The 18,976-nt window shown below is 37.3% G+C and overlaps 1 protein-coding gene across 1 annotated transcript in view; it reads left to right on the top strand.

Annotated features, from left to right (window-relative positions):
* The first annotated feature begins 469 nt into the window (after positions 1-469).
* Positions 470-18,976, top strand: part of DHX15 (DEAH-box helicase 15) — a 61,028-nt gene continuing 42,521 nt past the window's right edge. Inside the window, exons 1-3 of the mRNA XM_012737478.2 lie at positions 470-728; positions 7,233-7,659; positions 12,652-12,845. Coding sequence (XP_012592932.1) covers positions 658-728; positions 7,233-7,659; positions 12,652-12,845 — 692 coding nt within the window. The 5' untranslated portion in view covers positions 470-657. The remainder of the gene's footprint in view (positions 729-7,232; positions 7,660-12,651; positions 12,846-18,976) is intronic.

Genomic DNA, 18,976 nt, shown 5'->3' with positions numbered 1-18,976 from the left:
AGTCTAAACATTTTCTCACTTCAGTTTTCTCACTGCAATTAAGTGTCTGGTGCAGTGAGTGACTGCAAGTTCTAGATCTAGACTTATAAAACAGAGATGTTCCAACCATGGCTCTTCCACTTATTAGCTGTATGATCTTCATTAGTTTCTCAATTTCTCTGGGTCTCCGATTCTCCTAAAGCCAGGGTAATACAGATGGATAGGACTTCCTAACTAGGACTAGACTTTCTCAATTTCCTAAAACAGAGGGGTAAAGTGGGACCGACATAGAGCCTGAAGGCTACTCGCCTCAGGCCCCACCAGCAGCCGCTCAAGGGAGTGGAAAGCTCCGGGGAGACCAAGGAGGCTGGAGAAAGGTAGGGCCAAGAGAAGTCCGACCAATGAGGCGGCTGGCGGGACTGGAGTCCCCGCCTCTGGGCAGCGTGCGCGCGCACCACGCACGCACGCACGTACGCACGCACGCTGCGGAAGCGCGCGCAGGCCCAGCCCTCGTCGCCGCCGCCATTTTAGCTCCTGGTTCGGGCCGCACGGTGTGGGCTGTTGTAGCGGGAGGGGAGGGGGTCCTCCAGAGTTAAGTAGCTGTACTCTACTGTGCCCATATAGTAGGTAGCTTCTTATTTTGCTTCCTTCATAACCGCCCGCTCGAAGAGTGCGAAGATGTCCAAGCGCCACCGGTTGGACCTGGGGGAGGATTACCCCTCCGGCAAGAAGCGTGCGGGGACCGATGGGTAAGCGAGGCCGGCGGCGCGAGGCGGCGACTCGGGCTTTGTTGGGGTCCCGGCAGGGAGCGGGCCAGCGCTGGCCTGGTCGGGCGGGTCCCGGAGCCCGAGCCTTTGTTTTCTTGTGGGCTTGGTAGACCAGCGGCGGGCCGGGAAGAGCGGCCCCTGTCCGGCCCGGCCCGGCAAGAGCGCGGGGCTTTGCGTGTGGCGGGGCCGCCGTCCGGCCCAGTCGGGAGGGTGGAGAGGCCTGTTGTGGCCACGAGGGCGCCTCTTCTGCAAGGCCGAGCCGAGCGAGAGTCACTTTCGATGGGGTCGGCGGGGAGTGAACCGCGGACCTCGTGGCCTCTGTTTCCGAGTGAGGCCTGGAGCCTGGGGTGCGGGTGGGGGAGGGCGCGGCGGGAGTATTCCCTTCCGAGGGCACCAGGTACTTCTCGGGCTGAGGGACCGGGGGAACGGGCGGTGGGGAGGGGGTGGGGGGCGCGGCCGGGTGCTCTGGAAGGGGTTAGGCCTAGCGTGGAAAGTGAGAAGCGTGTGGATTCTTGTGTGGGCTGGGGTGGGGGTGGCGGGAGTTGAGTGGAGCGAGCGAAAGGGTAGTTCTCGGGGGAAGGGAGAGTAGAGCGCCTGCTGGGAGAAAGGAAAACGTGGAGTAGTATACCTGATGGGCTGGAAGGCTGGTGGTTTGGGGCGGCTGAGTTTATAGTTTGGCGGGAGAGAGCGTGCCTCGGTCCATTCAAATACTTCAAAGTAGACGCTAGGCAAACTTCCGCCCTCTACCTACGCTCCCGCCATCTCCTTTATTTCCTGCCTTGTTTAAAGCAGTGCTTACTGAGCATCCCTGGGCTAGGGATTAGAAGGCATTCTTTTTTACCCGTAAGGTCTTATTTTCCGTCTTTTCCCCATTTTTCTTAGTAAGTAGCTTTTGCAATACCGGGACTCTTCAAAGAGTGTTTTTAACACTTTTGGCAATAAGTCGCCCAGGTGGAGTTTGGGAGTTGAAATACACATATTCATGATGTTCGTGATTCCTTTCCCTTAGCCTTTCCTTGAAGACACAGAGGAATTTAGCAGTTGACTTGAGTAGATGCATAAAAGTAATTTCTTGTCCAGTGTATGTTTTTATTCCAATAGGCAGAGATCTATTTGGATAATTCAGTCAAAAAACATAAAAGTCCGAATATCCAGCTACTTTGCATAATTTCATTTTATTGTGTGAATGTGACACAGTCTCTGTCAAGTCCCCTATGTAGCTTTTGTGACTTTTTTTATACTAAAGTTCTTCATTGGAATTGACTTCCAAGTATCTGTTTAGTTTCATTTTGGAGTATAAGCCAGGGTAGGATGCACTTTTTGATGTCTTGCCTTATATTGAATAGAAGGCAGAAGTTGGTCACATTTTAATTTTGTAGATTCGTTAGCTTACAAAATTAGACATTGGAACCACACAGTGGCATTGTAAGGCTCTCCTTAGGCTGTCCTCCCTATCCTCCATAACCCCCAGCAAATGTTAAATGGGTTTGAGTTATATGTCACAAATCCTTAGAGCTGGAAGCAATTTTAAAAAGTGTAATCAGCTCCTTTCAAGGAATTAGAAACGGAGACCACAGATTAGATAGCTTGTGCAAGTTTACACATTTTACTGCAGAATCTAGAACCCTGCTCTATTTTCACTCTTCATTGCTCAGCCTGATAATGTAGTTAAGAGTCATGACAGCCTATTTTAATGATATTTATTATGGATTAGTAAAGTAGGGAACACTTGGTTCTTGATTCCTCTGAAGAAAAAATAAATTGCTTCTCATCTGGCTCAGATGCATCTGATGTCTCACAAGAGGTCAGATTGGAACAAGGTATATGGGAGGGAATGAATTCACTCATTTGTATTTGTGCATATGCACAACATTTAAAATGCTTTCCTTGGTATTAGTGGTCCCATGATATGTATATGTGGTTCTTTCCTTTCTCTTCTAAAAACAGATTCCTTAATAAGTGTTGACTTTTTGGATCTATGATGTTAACCTTATGATTGCCTTGTATATTGACATTGTCCTGTAGGTAAAGGAGAGTTCATCTTTAGAATAATGAGCAAGTCCTGAAAAATTTCTAGAGAGAAGTCTTTTGCTGATTTCTGTGTCATTTGAGTGTCATTTCTAAAAGAAATGGTTTTATTTAGCTTACAGTGTTTATTAGTATTCAGGGGTTTTTATTAAATCCCTGACAGTTAGCAGGTGGTTTTATCTGAGAGCTTGGGCTTGTCAGTCTCCTGAATGCCACTGCCAAACATGATTGTCCCATTTCTCCAGTACTGAAAAGGGAGAGTAACTCAGTGGGAGATTTCACATATATTCATTCTCACATATATTCTCCCAAACTATATAAGGCTTTATTTACTACTGGCACATTTTAACTTAGAAGTTAGGTGTAGAAATTGTAGGTTCCTGTTATATATTCTGATGTCATTCCTTTCTCCATCAACCCACAGAATTTTCACCATAAAATTACTACCAAAAGACAACTAATTGTTGAAGTATAGAAAGACTTTTTGAAATTAGGAACATTTTTCATTTGATGTTGGTTTCCCATATTCCTGATAAGTGCTTTCCTGTTAATTGAAGGAAAGTGAAGCTAATAATATTAATGCTGTGATAACGTGTAGAGCATGTGCTATGCACCTGACGCTATTCTAGGTGCTTTATATGTAATAAACACATATGTTGTAGATGAGGCTAAGTAACTTTCCACAGGGAACACAAGAAATATCTGTACAATAAGGTATAAAGAAAAAGGCAATAAATTCCCTGAAATCTTTGTCTCTGTCTTTGAAGAATATTTTTTTGGTGAACATTTTTTTATGATCACTGCATATGATCACTGCATATACTCACAAATATGAGCTATACTATTTAATTATCAGTGGGATTTTTCAATATTTGTCATTTGGTGCTTTGATTCCCCCCCCCACTTAGAAATGTCATTAACCATTGTGTGGGGGTGTGTTACACATCCTTGTCCTTTTCATTGGCTGCATAATTCTGCAATTGTAAAGGTGTGTCATAACTTATTTAACCAATATCCTGTTAGTTGATGTTTCGTAGTTTCCCAGTCATTATTTTATAAATGGAAAGTATAATGGACATCCTTATAGATATATATTTTGCACCCATATCTTTAGGAGAAATTAATGGAAGTAAGATTGCCAGGTAAAAAAGCAATGCTTATTTAAAATATTCCTATTTTGATAATCAGTTTACATCTTCATCAGCAGTATTTCAGTGCTTGTTATTCTTCCATGTAGAATTTTAACATTGTATTGTAACTTTTTAAAAAAAAATCTTTAATGATAACTAATATTTACTGGGCATTTACAATGTGCTGCATATATCAACTCATTTCATTCTTTTTATACTCCATAAATTATTAGTAACCACAATTTATAGATGACAAAAGAATTAACTGGTCATGTAGTTAGCTTAAGTCCTGACTAAGGATTGAGCTGAGACACAGTACAGAACCATGTGTTCATCAGCGTTCATATTGTCTGTCCCTTCTGCTATTGTGGCTGAGTATACACCATTATGCCTCAATTAGTAAATCTTCAAGATAAAAACTTCTTTATAATAGAAATGCCTGTTTAAAAAAGAATATATGCATACATATAATGAAATGTGCGTATTTAGGAAGCAGAGGATTCTAGTCCCCCTTTTACCTTTAATTCTTTCCACTTTGAAGGTAGATAGTTTGAACCATAGGCAGCATTTCTGGGTGGTTGACTTTATCTTCTGCATCCTCCCTGTTGCTTTCTTATTTTAATCTGAGACTATTTTATTAATACTTTTCACTTTGCAATTGATGCTTGTGCCTTTCTTGTGGTTATACATTTGTGATCTGAGTACTCGTTTTACTCTTATACCACAGCTGTCCCCATTTTTTGGGTCAGCAACTAAACTTTATGTCTTCAGAATGTATTCTATACTTCTGTATTTTGTTTGGTAATGAAGCTTCTTATAAAGTGAGTCCCTGAAAAAAAAAAAACTTTTGTTAGTATAGGTATTACTTTAACAAAGCAAGACTATCTTTGTGGGTATGTGTTTGTGCCTGTGTATATATACAATTTACTTTTGTTCATCACCCCTTTTCCCCCAAGTTTTGTAACTCTAGAAAAGTTAGGTCTGTATCTTAAGTGCCTATTACTATGCTAAAAGTATAGAAGTTCGTTAAACTTTTTTTGTCCTCTCCCTCATGGTTGAGTGAGTACTAGAAATGTACTCCTTTTTATATAGACCAAATGTTATTTAAGGGCTCTTTTCAAACTGTATGCTCCATGGTCTTTAAGCTGTGTACCCTATTATAAACTACTCATTTGCACTTTGGGGCAATATAAATGCTTATTTAATTGATGGGCACCTTAGATTGGAAAAAGAACAAGGGAAGCAAAGAAAGAAGGTGGTATGACATATTTCAGAGATAGGCCAGGACTCTGAAGTTTTGAACTGTAAAACTTCATTTTATGTTTATTACATTATCCTTTAGTTTTTCTTTCCCTTTGATTTCCTTTCTGTTTATGCCAGGTGGAATGCGAGGCTTCATTCAATTCTAGCTACAAGCCCAGTGATTATCTGGAAGCTGAACATTGAAATGGAAGAAGGGAAAATCACTTTTCATACTTATTTATATGTATATATATATACACACATGTACATGCACACATACATACATATGTAAGGCTTTTCTCCCCTTTGAGTAAAATTTGTATGAAATAGAAATATATATTTTAAGGACAAGATCAGATATAATTGATTAGCTTACCATTTCTGTGATTGGGCAACCATCCTAGAAAATGAATGCTTGTTCCTACTGTGTTATTAATATAGTAATGCATTGCTTAATGATGGGGATAAGTTTTCAGAAATGTGTCCTTAGGTGAATTCATCGTTCTGTGAATACTACAGAGTGTACCTACACAAACCTGGGTGGTATAGCCTATGGCTCCTAGGCTACAAACCTGTATAGCATGTTACTGTACTGAATACTGTAGGCATTTGTAACACAATAACAAATATTTGTATCTAAACGTAGAAAAAGTACAGTAAAAATACTACAGTATTGTAATCTAATGTGGCTACCATCATACATGCAGTCCCATACATGCAGTCCTTTGTTGACTGAAATGTTAACATGGTGCATGACTATACTTACTTGGAGCGTGGAAAATGTATACTATTTTTACATGTTACAGATAAGGAAAAATGAACATAGCTCTATGTTGCCACACAATTTCAAGTCTGGGTCTAAACACCCTGTGACGAGTTCGTCTGCTATAGGACTTGATCTGGAGTAAACTGGATTAGTAGAGTGAATATGCATAGATTATTTTAAGGTTTTTATGCCCACCATCAGCCCGTCTTAGCAGCAGCCTTTTCCTGAACACACAGACATTTGAGCAACTTGTAGCCATTCTGCTTGTGAGGATTCCTGGCATAGATTGTTTTAAAATTACCATTATATGGAGGGCCATCTCTAGTAACTAGAATGTAATAGATACCAGAATTGGCTATTTTAAATTGAGCTAAGTTTAATATAGTAGCTCCGTGCATAATTTGAACATTTTAAACAACTAAGTATTGTTCATGAAGCTTGCTTTAATTTGTCTACATTTCATTTTATGGTTAACCAAGGTACATAGGTTTACAGAGTATTTCTAATGTTTTACTATAGCTATTATGGCAAAAATGTAAGAGTGAACAATGAAAAAGGAATAAAAGTGTTTTAATATTAGTTTTTCTTGTAAAACAGTAAACACTTATCAAACCAAATTGGGAAAGTGCTGTAAAGTATAAGTAAGAAAATAAACTTAGCTATAATCCATACTTGTATTACTTAGTTGAGATACTGATATGTATAACATTGTACTGTACTCTTTTCACTTAGCATTATAGCACAAAACATTTTCCTACAACAAGGAAAGGGGTATTTAAGTAATTTACTAGAAATGAATAAAAGTATTGAGCAAAACCACCACTCTTTACTGTAACATTGTGAGGTGGAGTTGTCTTTGTATCCGGTAGCACTGTTTCTACTAAATCTTGAACTTTTTTTTCAATGCAAAAAATACTTCTTCACATAACTTGAAGGAGAATCTGGTAAAGATTGTGATACCATCTTCTTTTGCCCAATTAAGCCTTTTTTCCACCTTACCCTCAATTTCTAGTATCTGTGACTTCTGTTTAAGTGGGGGGGGGTTACTTACAAGATAGTGAGTTCTTGTATTACCTCACCCATGGTAAAGGTTGTGGGAAAAATTTGAGTATTATCAAGGAAGGGAAAGATATTTATGGTGGAGCATGGGGACTCCTTGATTATAAGTTTTTTCATTATTTTTGATAGTTATGTAATCCATTGAATTTTATATCAATTTATTCATTCAGTTGTTAAACATTTATGTTCTTTTTAACTATAATGCTACCATGGAAATTTTGCATAAAATTCAGAATCTGAATTCTAAATTTTTGTTTTTAGGAAGGATCGAGATCGTGACCGGGATCGTGAGGATAGGTCTAAAGATCGAGACCGAGAACGTGACAGAGGAGATAGAGAGCGGGAGAGGGAGAAAGAAAAAGAGAAGGAATTACGAGCTTCTACTAATGCAATGCTTATCAGTGCTGGATTACCACCTTTAAAAGCTTCCCACTCAGCTCACTCAACCCACTCGGCACATTCAACACATTCTGCTCATTCAACACACACGGGACATGCAGGACACACATCACTTCCACAGTGCATTAATCCATTCACCAATTTACCCCATACTCCTCGATACTATGATATTCTAAAGAAACGGCTTCAGCTTCCTGTTTGGGAATACAAGGATAGATTTACAGATATTCTAGTTAGACATCAGTCCTTTGTACTGGTTGGTGAGACTGGGTCTGGTAAAACAACGCAGGTGAGTTATTGTATATCCTGATACATATTTCATCAGAGTTTACCAAATGTTGCTTATTTGATGCTGGTGGTCATTCCCTTTGTCTGTCTTGTAGAGCACCTTGAATAGCTGTTTTTATGCTGCTTTGATGTTTAGTACTTTTTAGTGACTTTCAGAATGGAAATCCCATAGGGAGTACCTGTCTTCCCTGAGTCTGAAAATAGCAGTGCTGGTTTTTCCAATTTTATTACCTTAAATATTGCAGAGTGATGCTACCCATTTTGCTGTGGGACAGTACAGATTTAGGGGCACAAAATTTGTTTCCCAGTGCTTGGGTGGAGAAACCATTGGAGTGGTTTTTGTTGTTTGTTTTTATTATATTTTTTTGAACCATGTGAATATTATCTATTTTTTTTTAAGGCATGAAGTGTTAGAAGGTATATAGTCTCTACTCATGACTTTAATCCATCTAGTCACACCCCCACTCCAGTAGAACTAAACACTGTCACTAGTGTCTCATTAGTACTATCTCTAGGAATATGTAGGATATTTTTCAAACATGGATGGTCTATTATTTACTAGATCCCTGTTGATAGACATCTAGGCTGTCTCTAATGGGTGTTTTGTATGGGCAAATATGTCTGTAGGAAGTGGGAATTGCTGGGTTAGAAGATAAGTTGTAATAGTGATATATACAGCCAAGTAGCCTTCCTTAAGGAGCATATCAGTTTATCCTTTGCTATTCCATGAGCATATATAAGAGCACATGTGGGAAACTATTAGAACATACTACTAAACTTGAATTTTTATGAATCCGACAGGTGTAAAGTGCTATTTTGATGTGCTTGTTAATTTGCATTTTCTTGCCATGAGTGAGAGGTTAACCATGTTTTCATTTTCTTGATGCTGAATCATCAGTTAAAAATTCCTTTTGGTTACAAAAGTAGCATTGCCTGACCATTGTAGAAAATTCAGGAAAGTTTTGAAATGAATTTAATGATAAGCTATCTTACTGTGCAGAGATGACTGTTAATATTGTTGTGTTATCCTAATGGCCTGTTTTTCATATTTATGAACCTATGATACATGTTTATAATTAAGCATACTGCATATATAATTTATGTTACATGTGCCACAGATCAGTTTGTGTATTTTATGGAGACAATTTTGAAGGCTACTGTAGCAACCAAAATAAGAGTCTTTTGTTAAAGACTGGGCTTTAGGGAGTGTGATTTTTCTTTTTTAATGAGAGAAACTTAGTGTTGCTATTAGGAAATGAAGCCAGTAGGGTTTTTTAAATCAATGTATGGAAATTTAAAGAATTTTTTAAAAATACATGAAAGGCTGTAACTGAACTTATTACTATCATAGTATTTTTAATGGTTATTTGGCATGTTTTCCCAGTTTGCATGGTATTAACAGCAGCCATTTAATTGGCACTTCGGTAAAGTCAGACACTGTACTTTATGTGTATTGTTTCATTTGAGTTATTGTACAGCCCTACAAGGAAGGTATTCATCCCCATTTTACAGATGAGCAAAATGAAGCTTACATTTATGAGAAACTTTAATGGGTTGCCCTAGGTTACATAGTTTATAAATTTAGGTGAGTTCAACATTTTAAAACTTTGTCTTGTAGCTAAAGTTACATTTTCTTCATACTGCTATTCCCTGGTCTGATATGGTTCACCTTATTTCAGAGATTAGTTTATTAATAGTGTAGAAAAAGATCAAGTAAACTTGAAACAAGGTTTGTGGTTATTTGGATTTTGGGGGGCTACTTAGGATACTTGGGTACTTAGGATTGCAGGGCATTTGGGGGATTTGAAGGGAAACCAGTTTAAAAGTGAATTTCATTCAAAGGCTTTTTGACATACTCTTATTAAACTTTAAGAGTAGTCAGTCATTTTTTGGGTTATTTCTTTGTGCCTAAGTCCTCCAGACAAAATCTGAAGTAATGATTCTGACTTTTGACAGACCCCTAGTAAAGACATTTCATGTTGCTACTTAGTATGCATATACTAAATGCACGTATAAGAAACTGAAGCTAGCTCAGCCAAAGGGACAGCTTGAGCAAGGACACCTTGTTTAAGAGAAGGGAACGCATTGTATGCCCTGGCTAGTGTGTAGAGAGTGTGTAGAGTGGGAGGTAGGCCTGGTGAGACTGAAACTATATAGGCTTTAATATATCTTGCTATAGATTAGGAAGCCATCAGAGCTTTTAAATTGGAGGGGAGTGACAAAGGATTTCTACAGAAATGTCCTGTCTAGTGAGCATGCTGATTACAGACCATATAAGAGGTCGTAATAAAAGTTTTGACTCTTTGAAGGGCAGTAGGAATGGAAATTAAGGGATGTATTAGAGTCACTGTTACTGAGTAGGGCATATGTGAGGAATTACAAGTATTTGGAGGAAGGTGAGAAGTGGTTTTGCTTTTGAGCATGTTGAATTTGAGATGACTAATGAAATAGTTGTTCTTCATGTGGGAAATGATGACTAGGTTGGGGATGGGAGCTAGAGTTACGATTGACATTAGTGTATTGTAGGTAGTATTAGAAATCAGGAGAACACATAAGACCACTGAAGATAATGTATAAATAAGATTAGAGGGTGGAAGATCAGTTTTTAAAAAGATGACCTCAAGTGGGGAAAGGGAAAAGGCTGAAAAGAAGGAATAGCCTTGGAACAACTGATCCCTGTCTTGAACAAGCCAGTAGCCTATGTATTTCAGGACCTATTTTCTTTCCTAATGCTATTTTCCTTTGAAATGTGGATAGATGCATTAACTGAGTAGTTCTCCACCAAATATGTGTGGGCTCTCTTAAAAATCTCTGAAACCCTTTCAAGAGTTCTAGGATTTTCTTTGTGTACTTCAAACAAACAAAATACTACCAACATATTGAATTAGCAGATGAGAGAATCCAACTGTCTTCTTTTAAGCTAAACATTAGAGATTTGTAAAAAATGTAAGACAGTACACTCATCTAGCTTAATTTGTTTTTTGAGATAGGATCTTGCTCTGTTGCCTGGTCTAGAATGCAGTGGTGTCATCATAGCTCACTGCAGTCTCAAACTCCTGGGCTCCAGTGATCTGCCTCAGCCTCCTAGGTAGCTGGGACTGTAGGTACACGCTACTGTGCCTGACTAATTTTTGTAGAGGCAGAGTCTTGCCATGTTGCTCAGGCTGGTTGCAAACCCCTGGTCTCAAGCAGTCCTCCTGCCATAGCCTCCCAAAGTACTAGGATTACAGGCATGAACCACCGTGCCTGGTCTAAATTTTTTTGTTTGTTTGTTTGTTTGAAAAATACAGTTATTTTGGGGAATTGAGTCCACTCTCTTCCCCCCTGTAAGACCTTATTGCAGCGATCCCTATTTTTAAAAAATGTAGTTATCTTTCATAAAAAGTGTTATTTGTGTTAGCATAGAATGGGCTTTTATTGTTAGGAATTAGTAAATAGTTTAGCAATTTTTCAGTTTTAGTTTCCTAACACAGTAAATCTCTTAGTTGTTTGGCATCCTCAGTTATTTTGAGTATAAAGGGGTCCTGAGATCAAAAGTTCGAGAAATGCTAAATTAACCAAAACTGTTTTGTTTTTAAAGTGGGGGTAAGCTATCCATTTCACTGGAGTGAATTAAAAAAAAAAAAAATCTGTGAACCTTCTTGCCTTGAGAATTCTGAATTCATTTTAAATATCTTTAATTTGCCAGTGAATGCTTTTTGAATTTCATTTTGATAGGTTTTTTAAAAATCCATTTTGCCTTGGTAAGAGGGTTGCTGAAATGAGGAGGTAAATATATATAGAGAGAGAAAGAGACAGATGTATGCAAAGCCATACCAGAAAACCACTTAAACCTGGATCTGCGGGTTTATACAACTAAGAAGACACTGCTATTTCAGTTTAGTATTTTTGTTCATTTAAAACCCTTTAGAGACATGTATTGTTCTCAGAGAAGCAGCATAATCATCCCCCCTTCAGATGTTTGTCAGTGATGACAGCCCAAAATTGTGAAAGTAACCTAACTAAAATGTGATGATAATGCAACAACCAGTATCCTTCATCAAGTGTTATTGTACCAGAAATCCCCATGTTTTCTGTGGCATTAGAATCTAATAGGCTTTTGGAATCTTTGGTGCAGAGCAGTCATGTCCTCCTCCTAGCAGTGAATTTTTGTTTTATGTGGTTAGCAATTATATTTTGTCCATGGTTCTTTTCCAGATAAATGACTAGGGAAGAACTAAAAAATTAGAGGATCTGTTAGCGTCTGTTGATGATGAAACAGGGAGGAAATGTAATGTCATCATGGCAACCAACTTGTGCTTGGAATTTTTTTCCTGCCTTCCCCCTAGGCTGCCCTTATTTGGGGAAGTGCTTGCTGCTCTGGGTCATGTTGATTTTTAAGACTGGCAATTCCTAAAATTGGCTTTTAAGATGGTATCTGAGGTATTGCCATTGTACATAACAGCTCTTGAGGGGAGAAGGTTGGGAACACCAAAGAGTTAGTGTTAGAAGTTAGTTTATGCTGGCTTATAAACTAAATTTGAATTGGATTGAAAGCACAGCTTTATAGCTAGGCGATATGATTTCTAATTTTACCTGTGTTTTGTAACTCAAATTGTATTGGAATTTAAAAGTTAGACTTAACTTAGAATATTTTTGGAAGCTAACATTGCTATAATATTATAAAGTAGAATTTGTTATAAGTTGGATTTTTTTCCATTGCCCAGAGAATTATCTAATGATGGGGCAGTTATACTGTTGAGCATATCCATCAAAGCCTGATTGGACCTACTCTACTCCAGAATATAATTGTGTCTTACCAATATTATACATGACTCTTCCTTGGATTAAGAGAGCTTGTGTTGTTATAAGTTTGAGTCGTAAATAATTCTTTTTGTCATATGCCTGATTGAATTTTGTTTTAAATTATTAGAATGAGATAAAGTACTTTATTTTAAATATACTTGATATGTAGGCACAGTAGAATTAATTTAAATGTGAAATTATTTGATAGATTCCACAGTGGTGTGTGGAGTATATGCGATCATTACCAGGACCCAAGAGAGGAGTTGCCTGTACCCAACCCAGGAGAGTGGCTGCAATGAGTGTGGCTCAGAGAGTTGCTGATGAAATGGATGTGATGTTGGGCCAGGAAGTTGGTTACTCCATTCGATTTGAGGACTGCAGTAGTGCAAAAACCATCCTTAAGTAAGTACTATATCTTTAAAAATGGATGCTTTTCTTTTTCTGCTTATAGTTTCATATCACTAGATAGGGAACTTTGCTAGTGCAGGAGCAAGTCATCCAAATTTAGATTAAAATTGTCCAGAGTAGACTTTCATAGACTTGCCAGATGTCTTTTTAATATAGATTATTTTTCCTAGTAGTAATAATATATGTAGCTATCCAGTAAAAATTGAAGTTCAAGGGTTAGATTTCAGTTATTTGGTTCCGCATCATAGGTGAAATGTTACTGGTACTGTAAAATGTGTCGTTAGTGGATGCACTTTTATATATCATTTAAATATGATGGAAAAGTCAAGTGATACATCTTAGTAAAAGCTGATTTTAAAGGAATGATGTGTAGGATGGGATATGATTTATTTAGGGGAGAGGGTACTTTTAATGTTAATTGTGTAGCTATTAGCATGCATATGTTATGAGCTTTAGGAGGAATCTTTTGTTATATAATATACTCTTGGAGCCTCCTGAAGGTTTTCCTTCCTCTTTATAGCTATGGTACACATGATTGACAACCATATTGAGCTTCTTTATGATGTTTTAACTTTTCCTAATATTTTTATCTTCATCTTACACTTGCATTCTGAATAAGTAGTGATATTTGCTGCCTGATGGTCACTCTTGAAAATCTCACTTCCCCCTTGTTGCTTCTGCTTATCTGTGTTTATGTGATACTGTAAGTTAGCTTTAGAAATAATTTCTTTGAGTTGGGGCTGTGGCAAGTGCCTGTATTCCCAACTACTTGGGAAGCTGAGGTAGGAGGATCTTAAGGCCTTGAGTTTGAGGCTACATGTGCTATGATTTATAGTAGCCACTGCACTCTAGCTTGGACAACATAGTGAGACCCCATCTCTTTAAAAAATAAAATGATTTCTTTATCACAATGCAGTCTTCTCCTAGAGATGTTTTTTTTTTTAAGACATTTGGGGACAAAATGTTATGTGGGCAGTGATGTGAGTTTGTGATGGCAGAGAGATATACAGTGTTAATGGTATAAATGAAATGAGTCTTACATAATGTTTGATTTTTTTTTTTTTAACTGTATTTTGTAGGAATGTTCAAGTGTATGGAGAAGGTGAATAGTATGATGAACTCCATATGTATTTATCATGCACTTCAACCATGTCAATCTTGTTCTTCCATATCCCAGCCTTTTCCCTGTCTCAAATTATTCCTGGATATCATTTCATATGTAAATATTTCAGTGTGTATCAGAGATAAAGTTTCTTAAAATATAATTATATGACAACTACAAGTAAAATTCTATAATCAAAATATATTCATTCACAACTATAAGTAAGATTCTGTAATTAAAATATCTACTTATTCTTCAAGTTTGTGTCAGTTTTTTCTAGTTCTTCGATGTAATCTTTTCAATATCATTAGTAGTTTAAAGTACTGAAGTCAGCTTGTCTTTATGAGGCATGTTTTTGCCTTAACCCCTAATTTTCATTGTTTAGTGATATTACATTAATTGCAGAAGAATTACATCAACAAAATAGTAGCTCATTGTTTCATACTACTTTAAAATGCACATAATGTCAAGGACTTGAGGATAAGAAAGGGCAGAGTTTACTCATCTTCAAAAGATATATATCATTGTGACATTTGATTCACTTTGCATTAAAGTTATTTTGGCAAGCCACCTGGTGTGGCTTAGTTGAGTAGAGAGAACAGAATTGGGAAATTGGAATGTGAGAAAGTTATACATAATATTGGGCCGTGTGTGTGTGTGTGTGTGTGTGTGTGTAGTGGGAAGTAGAGAAAGGATAGGCTTTCAAAAGATGTATGCTTGTGAAAGATTTTGGTTCAGTTGGTAGGGAATGACAAGTAACATAAATAGATTTGATAGCTCAAATTGGAAGTATTTTTGGCATTGTTGTATTTTCTGATGGAGCAATTCCCAGAGATTATGCTGAAACTTTTCTTTAAAACTTATTCCAGACGGGGTAAGGTATTTGGTATTCCTTCTAGAATCTGCTGAAGAGCTAAGAGATAACCTGGTGTTGTCTTTATATGATATTAATAAAAGAGTGTTTTATTACCCATAAGTTAACGTAAAGTAAAATTTTCAAGTATAACTTTCCTGTTTAATAGGAAAAAGGCTAGTGGTAGTTTGAACTAATGGGAATGCTTTGTTAAATGTAGTGTTTTATGAATCCCTAAGTATATTTTACATAGTCATTTGTCAACTCATATGAGAACCCATATATTAAAAACAGCTAAAGCCTTAACTGAAGATCAGTTATATAGTTAATTGTGTAAGAAGAGTGACTACATCTGACAACTGTCAGTACTCTTCATTAGCTGTTTCCATAAATAGATATATTAAAATGCTCATGTTTTCATTGTGTAGCCAGGGGAAACTTTAATTTTCACTATAGAAGGATAGTAAAGAGGACTAATTTATAGAACTCTGTTTAAGGGACTCAGAATTTAGCTGTAGCTTGTTTGAGAGCACTTCTGCTAAATTAGTGTAACTTTAAATCGTCCCCATACAGATTAATGATCCAAAGATAGTTTCTTTAGTGTTTGAGACACCTATGCCTAAATCCTGGGTTCTAGGTCTGATATTGTGCTATTTTCAGAGTATTGGATCTAGTATGTTAGTGTACACTCTGTGTACACTAGTACATAGTCTTGCCTTAAATAGCTACCCAATCTCAGTGGACAAGTGAGCTTACAAAGCTGCTACTGCTAAATGCTTTTTATATTTCTTTTTTTTTTTTTAATTTCAGACATTTATAGAGGTGCAAACGTTTTGGTTACATGAATTACTTCTGTATAGTTTGAGTCAAAGTTATAAGTGTGTCCATTACCCAGATAGTGTGCATTGTACCCTTTAAGTATGAATTAACTCATCCCATCCTCTCCCTCCCACTTGCTTCATTTCCACTGAATTATACTGGTATATGTACACATGGCTGTTGATCATTTAGTTCCAATTTAATAGTGAGTACATACGGTGTTTGTTTTCCCATTCTTGTGATTCTTCACTTAGGATGGTCTCCAGTTCCATCCAGGTTGTTACAAAAGGTATTAGTTGATTGCTTTTTTTTAAATGGCTGAGTAAGACTCCATGGTATACATATACCACATTTTATTAATCCACTCATGTACTGATAGACACTTGGGTTGTTTCTACATCTTTGCACTTGTGAATTGTGCTGCTGTAAATATTCAAGTGCAAATGTCTTTTTTTATAAAATGTCTTTTTTTCCTTTGTTTAAATAACTAGTAGTGGGATTGCTGGATCATATGGTAGGCCTACTGTTAGTTCTTTTGGGTATCTCCATACTACTGTCCATAGGGATTGAAGTAGTTTGCAGTCCCACCAACAGTGTGTAAGTGTTCTTTCTCTGTGCATCCATGCCAGCATTTATTGTTTTGGGACTTTGATAAAAAACATTCTCTTGGAATTAGGTGATAATCTCATGGTGGTTTTGTTTTTCATTTCCCTGATGATTAGATACTTTGAGCATTTTTTTTTCATATGTTTATTGGCCATTAGTCTGTCTTCTTTTGAAAAGCCTCTGTTCATGTCTTTTGTCCACTTTTTTTTTTTTTTTTTTTTTTTGAGACAGAGTCTCGCTTTCTTGCCTAGGCTAGAGTGAGTGCCCTGGCGTCAGCCTAGCTCACAGCAACCTCAAACTCCTGGGCTCAAGCGATCCTCCTGCCTCAGCCTCCTGAGTAGCTGGGACTACAGGCATGCGCCACCATGCCCGGCTGATTTTTATATTATATATATTAGTTGGCCAATTAATTTCTTTCTATTTTTATGGTAGAGACGGGGTCTCTCTCAGGCTGGTTTTGAACTCCTGACCTTGAACAATCCGCACGCCTCGGCCTCCCAGAGTGCTGGGATTACAGGCGTGAGCCACCACGCCCAGCCTTTTGTCCACTTTTTAATGGGTTGTTTGATGTTTTCTTGGTGATTTGCTTGAGTTCTTTGTAGATCTGGTTATTAGCTCTTTATCAGATGTATGGCATGCAAATATTTTCTCCCATTCTGTAGGTTGTCTGTTTGCTCTATTGATTGTTTCCTTGGCTGAGCAGAAGCTTTTTTGTTTAATCAGGTTCTATTTATTTGTGTTGGTGTGATTGCCTTTGGGCTCGTCTTCATAAACTCTTTGCCTAGGCTGATGTCTATAAGAGTTTTTCCAACCTCTTCTGGAATTCTTACAGTTTCATTCTTTAGGTTTAAGTCTGTTATCCATCATGAATTAATTTTTGTGGGTAATTAGACATGCAGATACTGTTTCAGTCTTCTACATGTGGCTATCCAATTTTACCAGCATCATTTATTGAAAAAGGATTGTTTTCCCCAGTGTATGTTTTTGTCTGCTTTGTCAAAGATCAGATGGCAATATGAGGATGGTTTTATATCTGGGTTCTCTGTTCTAATCTATTAGTCTCTGTCTCTGTCCTTGTGCCAGTACCATGCTGTTTTTATATCCTTGTATAGTTTGAAATCTGAGCTGTTTAGGATCTTTTCTGGTGCCATATGAAGTGCAGGATTATTTTTTCTAGATCTGCAAACAATGATTTTTGGTATTTTCATGGGGATTGCATTGAATATATAAATCACTTTGGTTAGTACACACATTTTAACAGCGTTGATTCTGCCAATCCATGAGCATGATATGTTTTTCTATTTGTTTATATCCCCTTCAGTTTCCTTCCTCAGTGTTTCATAGTTCTCCCTGTAGAGGTCTTATATTTCATTTTTTATATGATTGCTTGTCCCCATCTTTTTTTTCTGAAGCATTCCTTTTGCACCATATTTATTTTCCTGTTGGTATCTCAGAATGGCAATTAATGAAAAAACCCAATGAAGTAGCTAAAGGACAGAGCAGTCAGTGAAGGAAAAGTTGCTGTATTTATGACCAGTCAGTATAAAATATCTTAATTCATTTTCATTTACGGAAGATGAGGTTAGCTACTAGTGTAACACATTTGTGGTGGATTTTAAGAAGCACTTTGTAGTTGGAGTTGTAACAAATATTAAGAAATTATTTGTTCCTTTTTTTTACGGACCTGATAATTTTTTATGGAAGAAAACAGTTTAATCTTTTACCTGTGGAAAAACATTGTAATATTTGATGTTGGATGATTTGGTAGCTAATTTTGCTTTTATTTTAGGTGATATGCATCCCTTTGATTTCCCCCCTAGCCGTAAAATTACTGAGATAGTGAGAGAATCCAGTTAGTTGAACGGTGTGTAGTCATTCAGTCAGCTAATAATTGAGTACCTTGTATGTGTCAGGCAGTGCTAGGAATAGTAAAAAACAGTAAATCTGGTCCCTGTCCCCATAAAGCAAATAGAAATGTAAATATAAAATTTCAAATTGCAATTAAGTTTCTGAAACAGAATATTGGAGTTTATATGAAAGAACGATTTAAGAATTAGATTTAGATTTGTGGCTCGACATTAGAATTTAAGTCCAGGCTTGAATTGAAAATAATGGTTGTCCAGAACAGGAATTGGATTATATAGGGTGAGAGCTTTACAGGCAGATAGAACAGCTTTTTTAAAAAATATTTTTTTTTCTAAAGGGAAAAATCATACTTATTTGAGAAAGCAGCACTTTTGTCTGTATAGTTTTTAAGTAGCCTTCTGATTTATGTAAATCAGCATTTCTATGCCAGATCAGTTCTAAGATGTTAAGGACTGTTTTTAATCTCAAAAAGGCAATATAGATAAATAAGAAGATGGAAGAGAATCCAAAATTATTTTCATGAATATAACAGGCTAATACATACATACATGGCTACAGTAAGGAGCTGGATGGTATAGAACCTCTAAGGTTGACAACTGGAGAATTGCCATAACAGATTCTTGGGGCCTCTGGAAGTAACAGACTATAAAAGCATTACCTGCACAAAGACTACTTAGAGTTTCCAGAGTGGGTTTCCGAGAGGGCAATCTCATTTAAAAATAAAGGCTTGGGAACCAAAAGGAAATAAATCCTAGTGCACAGCCTCTAGGCATACAGTGCCTGAGTTTTGTCCTGGCTCTGCCACTTATTAGCTGTGACCTTGGCTATGTGTTAATTAGCCTTTCTGTGCTTAGTGCTTTTTCAGAAGGTGGAGCTGAT

This window comes from Microcebus murinus, chromosome 3, assembly GCF_040939455.1.
Source record: "Microcebus murinus isolate Inina chromosome 3, M.murinus_Inina_mat1.0, whole genome shotgun sequence".
In the NCBI taxonomy this organism is placed as follows: Eukaryota; Metazoa; Chordata; class Mammalia; order Primates; family Cheirogaleidae; genus Microcebus; species Microcebus murinus.
The sequence above is the reverse complement of the archived record's forward strand: the minus strand, read 5'-3'. Positions and strand labels throughout refer to the sequence as shown.